Raw genomic sequence first — 10,816 nt, forward strand, 5'->3', positions numbered from 1 at the left:
AGGTTCCAACTCCCGCACACGTCAGAACTGAACACTGTCGGTAACAGAATCAGATAAAAAGTGAATGAGATTCTGTTTGTAGGAATCTTTTTTCTTTTTTTTTTGTCACTGAAAGCTGAAAGAGTCCAGCGCTCCACCCATTCTCCTCAGTCTGTTTGGACGCTTCTTCAAGCAGAATAAACTGTGAGATGACATCATGACAAAACGCAGGCCTTGAGTGCAGAAATGTTATGCACAAGTGAAAGTCAACCAAGGTGCCAGTCCTTTAATGAACCATTAAAGGCCAAATGTCAAAGTAACAAAACACAGTGAAGGGTGAAATCTCAATGAACTCTGCTGCTACATAGGTCTTTAATGTATTTACTCCTAACAATTATTTGTATTTAAATCTGACCATATTCAGCTGTGTGTAATGACTTCTTCTTACACTACACATATTAGATACCCACTTATTTACAGTACATAATCAAGCTACATACTGTATACAGATGTGTGCACAGACATAAAGTAATTGTAATATGAACATTTACACAAATCCCGTCTAACTATATTGAGCCACTGGTTTGTTGTTCATTCATTAATGTTTTACATACACATATTGTTCCTTGAACTTTGCCGAATCCACTGGTACTTACTGTATGGCAATACAGTGGAAATATCTATTTCAAGTCTCCCCAAAGATGTTTCAGGAGTCGATGATGTTTGATGGCAGGGAATACAGCACCGAGGTGGTTTACAGCTGCTCCAACCAGCACTCTGACACCAGGGAGGACAAAGACACTGTAGGCAGGGACAGGAGAGACATAAAGCAGGACTGGAGCCAGAGGGAAGTCAGGCGTCACCTAAAGAGTATTGCTACTAAAAAGTGGGCTAGCTGCTAACTTCTGTAGGTTTCTGCAGCACAATCAACGTCTTTGACACAATGTCAAAACTGTTATTTCTTCACAGTTTATTGATAATTTTGGTCATTCTTTGAATGCTTTAATTCCTACATGTAGCATTTTTAGTTCTGTGATTAATGTTGTTAAATTTGACATAGTAACATAACAGATTACTGTCCATTTGATTTTTTTCTTTCTTCTTCTTTTACAGTTATGGAACTTAGTTTTTTTTCCAAATTAAATGCAATAAATGGTAAAAAGGTTTTCAATAGTTGCATCAATGGTGTAGCTGTTAAACACTGTCCAGCTAACTGAGTCAGATTCTCTCATGGGACAGCTACTGAATTTTGCCATTTATACATGTTTCCCTTGCCCTAAGACAGCTCAGTTTAACCAGAGCATATTATTCTGTACAGTCAGAGAAGAAAGGGGTTTGTCACAGTTCCTATTCAGTAATAACACACAGATGTACAAACCCTGCTGAGGCCGAACTCAGAAAAAGATGGAATGAGAGACAGAAACTCATGGGAATGCATTGCTGGTATGAGAAATGTTTTGATCAGGACTTTTGGCATTATGATAAAATAACACTGGTTTATTGTACGAGTTGAAGCCTTTGCATTTTTTGAGGGTAAGTTTTCCCTTCGGTGCCTGGCAGTGTATCTACATATTGAAGACATAATGAAATAGAGTCTTTTCTCGGGATTTTAGCTGTAAGGCATGAGTTCTTTAAGTTCACAAATGACATGTTGGCTTACAAACCAAAGATCTTAGGTTGAGTCATATTTTTTATTTTGTATCACGAGATGAGAATGTCTACTCACATACAGCAATCTATTTTTTGATGCATGCTCAGAAGGAAGGACTCAGATGTAAATTCTTTCAAGCACTCGCAAACAGAAGATCCAGTCAGGAGGCAGTTGTTGGTAAGACATCTTGTTTCCATCCAGTCGTAATACCTTCATCCTGGAGTAGGACAGAGGACCCACCTCTCTGCAGAAACTTGTCATGTTGAACTCTGTGGTGAATAGACAGAGAACAGAAAGGAGTTTTTAAACAAAGACAGACCATATTTCATTATTAGAAACACATTATTAACATGAATAATGACAGCCATCTGTCTTGTCAAAACATTGTAGATACTAAACTAGTCTAGAGAGCTTTGATTCTACATCATGTATCATATGTAAATTATTAACATGAAGAGCTTCAATTACATTATGGCATTGTTGCAAACCCGATTAAATCAAGGTGTAACTTTATATTATGTTGCATTTAACCTCAAAACTAACTTAAAATTTAGAAAGATTACATTCAACCTCTCTTTTAAAATCTTAGTTTCGTTTTTACTCTAAACCAAGATTAATTCATTTGACTCTGTTTAAACTGTGATCCAGCATCCAGCAGCAACTCTAAACTTACATTTGAGGACAATATACTTTTAACATATCTAACTTTTTGAGACTGATTGAGTAAAGTAATCAAGTTTTTTCAAAGAAAGTTAAGGGACAGACTCGATCTGATAGAGTGTTTTCTTTCTTTCACTCCAGTTGATCTGTTAAAACAGCTAGCTAGCAAATTATATAACATTTTGTTACATTTTTATAATACTGTTTTCCCCCCTCTTTTATATTTGCAATGTACCAACAGTATGCAAATGCAACTCCATACTAATTAAACTCTGTTTAATTTCAGTTTACATTAAAAAAACTTTTAACCCCAATTTCAAAAAAGTTGGAACACTGTGTAAAACATATTGATGAAATGCATTGATTTGTAAATACTTTTAGACTTGTATTCAGTTTAATACAGTACAAGGACAAGATATTTAACATTCAAACTGATAAACTTGTTTTTTTTCAATATATACTCATTCTGAATTTTCATTATCTTCGGCCCATAGTATCATTAAAAGTTTCAGAGAATCAGGACAAGACCTACTGCACGTACGTAAAGAGCAAATCCAAAAATGATGATTGAATGCCTGTGACCTTTGACCCCTCAGGCAGCACTGAATTAAAAACAGCATTAAAAAAAACACATAATTGAATAAAGAATATTTCATGGGCTCAGGAACTGTTACTGGTGCATATACAAATGCAAGGTAGGCCAAGTCAAGTCAAGTTAAGCAATGATCAAGAAACAGACTTCTCTGGGCTCAAGCTCATCTGAGACGAACTGACGCAAAGTGGAGAAGTTTGTTGTGGTGATGAGTCCACATTTTTGGAAATCATGGATGTTGTGTCCTGCAGGATAAAGAGGAAAAGGACCATCCAGAGCTAACTTCAAAAGACAGCATCTGTGGTGGTGTGGCTGTGCGTCAGTCCCTGTGGCATGGGAAGGCATCATTAATGCTGACAGTTACATATAAGTTTTAGAACAACATGCTGCCATCCAGACAACATCTTTTTCAGGTACGTCCCTGCTTGTTTCAGCAAGACAATGCCAAGACACATTCTGCAGGTCTTACAATAGTGTAGCTTCATAGTAAAAGAGTTTAGGTACTAGACTGTCCTGCCTGCAGTCCAGACCTGTCTCCTATTGAAAATAGGATACAGAATACACAGTGCATCGCAGTTTGTTGAGTATGGGGCTGCAGAGCCGCAGACCAGTCAGGATGCCCATGCTGACCCCTGTGCACCACTGAAAGCACCAACAATGGGCACCTGAGCATCAGAACTGGACCAATGGAAGAAGGTGGCCTAGTTGGATGAATCACATTTTCTTTTGCATCAGGTAGATGGCTGGGTGCGTGTGCATCACTTACCTGGGGAACACATGGCACCAGGGGGCAGTGTGATGCAGCAAAAATGGTTCAGGAATGGTTTGAGGAGCACAACAATGAGTTTGAGGTGTTGACTTGGCCTCCAAATTCCCCAGATCTCAATCCAATCGAGCATCCGTGGGATGTGCTGGACAAACAAGTCTGATCCATGGAGGCCCCACCTCACAACTTACAGGACTTAAAGGATCTGCTGCTAACATCTTGGTGCCAGATACCACAGCACACCTTCAGGGGTCTAGTGGAGTTCATGCCTCGATGGGTCAGGACTGTTTTGGCAGCAAAAGGGGACCAACACAATATTAGACAGGTGGAATGTTATGCCTGATCGGTGTATACTGAGCAAGAATAGGATGCAAGAATTTCATTTTAAAACTTCAACATAACTCCAACAATTTAGTTCACAAAGAAGTATTGTTTCACACAGTGATAAACATGACCTTGTCAAAACTTTAGTGGAGCATGTTGCAGGCATCAAATTGAGAATGAGGATATATTTACAAAAAATAATGAAGTTTATCAGTTTGAACATTAATTATCTTGCATTTGTATTTGTATTCAGTTTAATATATGTCAAAAAGGTTTTGCAAATCATTGCATGGTTTTTATTTATGATCCACACAACTTTTTTGAAACTGAGATTTTTATTGTGCAACAGAGCTCTGTTTAATTTTAAATTCGGATTTACTCATTTTAAACCAAGTTTTGCTAAATTCTGATTAGACCTAATCTTTGATTAAATTAATCTTGCTCTATGCAGTATGTACAGTATTTCACAAAAGTGAGTACACCCCTCACGTTTCAGCAACCATTTTATTATATCTTCTCAAGGGACAATACTTTAGAAATGAAACTTGGATATAATTTAGAGTAGTTAGTGTACAGCTTGTATAGCCGTATAGATTTTCTATCCACTGAAAATTACATTATTGACATTATTATTATTATACATGTCCAAATTGTGCCCAAAGTGTGCCAAATTGGCTGCTGAAACATGACGGGTGTACTCACTTTTGTGTCATACTGTACATGCCACTCTTCTTCTCAAAGAGTCTGTATTTCCCATTTGATCCCTTGCAGGTGCTGTGGTGCAAATGGAGGATGAGGAAACCACAATGCCCTCTTTTGCTTTCTCAGTTCATCTTAGTAGTAGTGCCTCTGTCAGCCCAGACTGTAGACTTTGGCAGACAGGAACCGCGGTAGCTGACAGGCTGCTAGCTAGACGATGAGGTGTGTGTTTCTGTGGAAGTGTTTTGCCGTCTGTCTGTCTCGTTGGTACACAGTCCCGCTGTCTGCTGCATCACAGATTGAGAAACAAGAGTGGACTTTCACTTTGCCAGAGCACGTGAGCCAAAACTGCTGGTCATTGCTGCCAGATGGTCATATGAGTCAAAATGTGGCTCCTGGCTGCAGCATTGTGACACGAATCTTATCTGTAAATAAAAACGCCACAGTGACGGGGAGCAGACAGCAAGAGAGAGAGAGAGAGAGAGAGGAAGGAGAAGACCATGAGGAGGGGAACAGCATGTGCTTCTGGCTCATCTGGCACTCCTTCCCCCGAATCCATCACAGATGTTTTCATACCACTCTCCTCTCGTCTTTGCTACCTTTCCCTCCAACCAACCACCCAATAGTCTCTCCCCTCTTCACTTCTCCACCCTCTTCTCACTTCTTCATTTTTCCATGTCTCTAAATCCCTCCCCTCCCTTTATTCACCATCTTCTTCCATCTCTGGCTTGCCTCGCCTGCTAGCTGATGAACGCCAGCCCCTTATGTGTCCGTATTCAGTGATGATGAAGGACGGCTGTGCGTTCGAGGAGGCTGTGGCTGGGCGGGTTTATTTACAGTTCTTCTCACATTTTCCACATTTCTTCTTCTCCTTCACAGCAGGGTTTGGGTGTCAGACTTTGTCATGTGCGCAGCCACATAACTCACTATGATTGCACTTTGCTGTCACAAGAAGTGCATTGTTGAACTGTAAAGTGCATGACTGGTGCACATGTGGGCAATTAGCATGTCAAAGACATAAAGTCAGTGACACCTTGTCATTCATAGTGTGAAAGGTGACTGCATTTGTGTCTGTATATGTGCATGTTTGCCTTGAGTATGTATGTACCTCACCTTGTATTTTATTGGCCTCCAGGTAGAGGTACTGCAGGGTGGTGGGGACTGTGGGAACGGTTGTAAGTTTGTTATAAGAAAGGTCCAGTTCCACCAAGCTGGAGAAGTTGAAGGCCTGCGGGTGGACACTGTGGCTCTGCAGACCACAGTGACTCAGACGAAGGTACTTAAGGTTTAGAAATCCCACAAAACTGTCCTCATCCAGACCAGAGAGAGTGTTATTGGACAGATAGAGCTGCTGGACAGATGGTGGTAAATGCCGGGGGATGGACAGAAACCAATTCCCCCCGAGATCCAGCAGGTTCAGACTGAACAGACCTGTAACATGAGGGGAAATCACATACACATATACAAAAAATAAAATTAACAAATTGGCAAATTGACAAATTGACAGATAAAATTAGTTTATTTATCACATGTACAGTAGACATGCAGCAATTAGTCAATTAAACTTAAATTAGCTGTCAACCATTAAATATCCATATCTATTTTGATAATTAAGTAATCATTTGAAAGAAAAAAAATTCAGCTTCTCAAGTGTGAATAATATCTGGTTTGTTTAGGCCGAAGGTTTGCCGGTTGCTGCCAGGCAGTGTCTTTTTTCCAATTTAAAGTTGGAAAGCAAACTATCCATCACTATTTTTACTGAAATATTGGTGTTGACTTTCGTCCATACTGACCCATGGTTAAGCTTTGCCTTAAAGAAAAGTCATTCTTTACAAGTGTTTGAATGTTGTTTTATTTTCTTTCATTTGTAGAGCTGTTTCACATTTTGTAATTATCAAATTGAATTATAGACAGAATGTGAGATTTCTGATGCATTACATATTATGATGCATTATATTTGCTAATTAAAAGACATGATGAATTAAACAACCCCTTGACTCCAACCACCCTAATAGGTACCTGTGTAAAATGGACACTTGCAGCCAACAACAAAAGGAAAAATACCTAAAAGTACCACTGTTCCAGATAAGGGAAATCCTGTTTGTCCACAGTGGTTTTTGCATGATGTGAAAACGCACAAAGCTGTACTCTATGACTTTTCATGCCACTGTGGATCCCGCATGTATATAAAGAAAGGAAATGACACATTACATTACCTTTGAGATCTCCCTCCGTAATGGTTTGCAGTCTGTTTCCCTGCAGCAGTAGTAATGTCAGGTTGTGCAGGTTCTGGAAAGCTCCGGGGCTGATGCTGCTGATTTGGTTGTGGGCCAGTCGCAGCTGCTTGAGTCCAGCTGGTAGAGCACTGGGCACTGATTTCAGGAGGTTGTGATTGGCAAACAAGTAGCACAGCTGGCTCTGGTTCTGCAGGGCTGCCTGGTCCAGCTTGTCGCTCTGCAGCTGGTTGTGGTCCAGAATGAGCCAGCGGAGATCAGTAATATTGGCCAGAAAAAAGGAGGACAGGGACGAGATGTTGTTGCCCTGAGAACAAAAGAAAAAAATGCCTGATTGATTTTCACATTTCACACTTTACAGTTACAATAAAACAGATACAGTTTAGTGCAGGTGAGGTCAGTTACTGTGGTAAGCGTACAATGGGAACAGGAAATGAAACCCCTGTGTGGGCTGGTGGCAGATCATCATAAAGACAACACAGGCCCAGTGTCCATGTTAGTGTTTTTCCTACCTGTAGAAACAGGTATTGAGTTCTGTCTGGCAGGCTGTCAGGGATGTCTGCCAGGCCTCTGTGGTCACAGTAAAGCGCCGTGGGCCACTGGATGGGGCAGTCACACTGTAGGGGGCAGGCCTGGGGGTTGTTGGCTCTGAACCAGGCTGAGTCTATCCGTCCCTGCAGACTCAGCACACTGGGCTCATCAAGCAGGCGATTAATCCACAGAGGAACACCGCCATAGTCCATGTCCCCTATCACAGTGGCTGAGGCAGAGTCAAAGACACACAGTAGCACCGACACAACACAGCACAGGAGAGCCATGGAGACAGCTGGTGAAACATGCAATCCTGCAAAGACAAAGGTGTTAAATAAACCGTCAAAGTCAGTTCACTAGTCATAATGAGCAATATTATAAGCCTTTGACATTGTATAATATCTTCTGTGGCTCTGTAAGTGAAAATGACTAAGTAATATCAAATGGGTGTTTTGGCTTAGGCAGGAGAAACAAGCCTCCAAGGCATTCAGCTTGTAGTTTTTGGAGCTTGACCCATACTGCTTCTACAGCATCCACTGATTTTTAGAGAGGCATGGCTCTAAGGGATGGAATGTCATCAGATGATTGATCAACCTCTTTGGTCCGGACTTAAGTATCTCAAAAACTACTGGATGGATTGCCATGAACATTTGCACAGGCATATTTCACTGAGTGTGCATCCAAATGGCTTTGGTTTTTGGGCAAATACCTGCAAAACTAATGACATTTCCTCAGGTGTAATTCCTGCTTAAAAGCAGGCTATGTTCAAAGTAACACATCCGCATTAAAATGTCTAAAAGTGACTACACTGATGTAATATTTGTTCTTTTGTGTACTTAGACTATCCCAAATATCTCCAAAAATGTTCAAATCCAGGGAAAACCATAATCTTAGTCAATCTTAGTCAGTAGTGGTACATGGCATTTGGCCTGTCTCTGGCATCATATCCCCCTTTCCCCTTTAGCTGCTATAACCTCAGGGGAAACACAGGAAATAATAGATGATACACAAAAGAGTGAGGACGGAAGTTGGTGAACTAGCTAGCTAGCCATGCTGATGCTATTTTTTGCTATTGTTTATATTTCCTAAATGTGAACAAGCGCAGTTATTCATTGCCATTTACTGTGCATTCTGTTTAACAATGAAGACAACAACTCCCATGATTCCACCGTTTTTTTCACATCATAAAAGCTACTTCACAATATATTTTGTTAGTGTTTTGAATGAGAGACCACTAGCAGCAAACGTTACATACAGTGCATTTAATAATTAAGTCATACAACTCACATTTAAAATGTTGAAGATTGAAGAGTGAGAAGCAGAAATCTTAAAGCCCACCATCAGAGCCTGAGGTCGGTGCACTGGTGGTGGTGAGACTGAAAGAACAGGCAGCGATATTGATGCAGCAGTGGCATTGATAGGCAGAGGAAGAATATTGAATTTTTTGCAGTTTAAATATGCTAAAACACCAGATTAGAAGGGTGTGTTTGGTATATTACTATGGAGGATGAGGCATGTCCCCTATATATCTATTGCAGTGCAGCTTGTGTTGACTGTCTGAATAAGCTTGCAGGTGTTGCTACATTAGATAAATATTAGCATGTTATAAAGCAGATGAATAAGGTGAAGATTACCTGCTGATCATCAACATGCTAGCATTGCCTCACTTGCATTAGCATGTAGTTCAAAGCACTGCTGCCGCCCCCCACCCTACAATTATTAATCAATCACTAACAACAACACAGGAAGCAGCTAATAAATAAGTAAATAAGGATGCAAGTTTCATTTTTGCTAAATGAAGGTCAGCATGATAGCATCAGCAATTGTTCATTTCACATCATAAATCATGTAACAGATATGTATTCATTCAACTTAGTTTCACTTTATATTTTTTCCCTGGTCATCCTTGCCCCACCTACAGTTCTAGTTTGAGAACCATTGGTCTGACCTCACAGAGCTGCTATCATGCTTGTAGACTCTTAATCTTGTTTAAATCTGCCTCACAAGTCCCCAAGCTTAATGGAAGTGAGACACTTCCAAGTAGCATACCTTTAAGAACTGATGCAACCCTTTGCAACTGTAACAAATATTGAATATGAAAGTGAAAAACTGTTATCTATCTGAAGCTTTGAAAATCAAGATAAAAATGGTTTCAGTGTGAGGTGAAAAAGGTCACTGTCTTTATGGCAGACTTGCTATTTCATGTATTCATAAATAAAAAATTAAATGAATGTAACATACAGTGAACTCTTTGAAATGCAGCAGCAGCATTTTCATACGTGCTTCTTTTCATTCAAACTTCTGACTATGAAAAGGAAGAATGCATTTTTTTTTTTCCCTGCATGCACAGCTGTAGATGGTTACGGTAATTCCCACAAATCATGTACAAACGCACACACAGACTCTCGGTTACTGAATGACACAGCAGTGGGTAAGAAAGGTTTGCATCATCAGGAAGTTTGACTAAATCAGCATGTTTGCAATGTTGCATTTTGTCTTTCTCGCCTACAGCACATGCTCTAAAAGTTGCCAAAACATTAGTTCCATTGTGCAATCATTCCTCATCAAACTAACAGTAATTAAACAGACACACAATGCAAATTTCAAGTTTTACCTGCCTTGCAGAGAAAGGAAATGGAAGCAGACGAGAAATCAACAACAGACTGACACTTACCTGTTTGCTCAGGCGCTACAGAGCGGCGACAGGTTTTCTTAAATTCCCAATGAGACCCTCGGGAGCTCTAGGGAAGTGTGTGTATGTGTGTGCATGTGTGTGTGTGTGTTAATGTGTCTGCATGTGTGTTTTCAGGCTACCAGCGGTGTTTACCCACTGTCTGCTACATTCCTTTTCTTCAGATGCTGCCCACATCCCAGACCCCAAACCTCCTCCATAATCTTCCCTCACACACTTCTTCCCTCTCCTTTCTCTCAGCTCAGCCCTCGGTAACAGATGAACCCACAACATTTGGTGGAAACATGTTTGCTTGTGCCATGGAGACAGACAAAAATACACAAAAGGACTGACAAAGACTTAACAAAGAGGGAGTGAAGAAGATTCAAATGAGGGCTAATCAGTTTGGATTCTGATACTGCAGAGCTCACAGAGAATATGAGATAATTTTGATCACCATTCAAGATTACGTGTGTGAAAATACGTGTGTGTTGGTGTGTGTGTGTGTGTGTGAGAGAGAGAGAGATATTAGGTCTACAGTCTGTGTTCTGCCTGGAGGCACTGAAGCCACAAAGTACCTGGGGAGCCAAACAGACCATTCTGTGTGCATAAGTGTGTATCCTTGTGTGTGCCTGTGTGTGTGCATCTGTGTCCATCTGTGTGTGTGTGTGTGTGTGTGTGTGTGTGTGCGTGTGTGTGTGTGTGTGTG

At 40.5% G+C, this 10,816-nt stretch overlaps 1 protein-coding gene across 3 annotated transcripts; it reads right to left on the reverse strand.

The window, feature by feature from the left end:
* Nucleotides 1-231: 231 nt before the first annotated feature.
* On the reverse strand, nt 232-10,538 carry LOC146331466 (lumican). 3 transcript variants are annotated; one of them, XM_084731412.1, is made up of 6 exons: nt 10,268-10,538; nt 7,418-7,749; nt 6,888-7,212; nt 5,785-6,102; nt 1,706-1,899; nt 232-780 (listed from the first exon to the last, which is right to left on the reverse strand). In XM_084731412.1, exons 1-5 carry the CDS (start codon nt 10,326-10,328, stop codon nt 1,748-1,750), a joined length of 1,188 nt encoding a protein of 395 aa, XP_084587538.1. In that variant the 5' UTR covers nt 10,329-10,538; the 3' UTR covers nt 232-780; nt 1,706-1,747. The 3 variants fall into 3 exon arrangements, with proteins under 3 accessions (XP_084587538.1, XP_084587521.1, XP_084587530.1); XM_084731395.1 differs by having other exon boundaries at nt 10,111-10,534; XM_084731404.1 differs by lacking the exon at nt 10,268-10,538 and adding an exon at nt 8,724-8,842.
* Between the last annotated feature and the right edge of the window lie 278 nt (nt 10,539-10,816).

This window comes from Lutjanus erythropterus, chromosome 2, assembly GCF_056507025.1.
Source record: "Lutjanus erythropterus isolate fLutEry1 chromosome 2, fLutEry1.hap2, whole genome shotgun sequence".
Taxonomy (NCBI): domain Eukaryota; kingdom Metazoa; phylum Chordata; class Actinopteri; order Lutjaniformes; family Lutjanidae; genus Lutjanus; species Lutjanus erythropterus.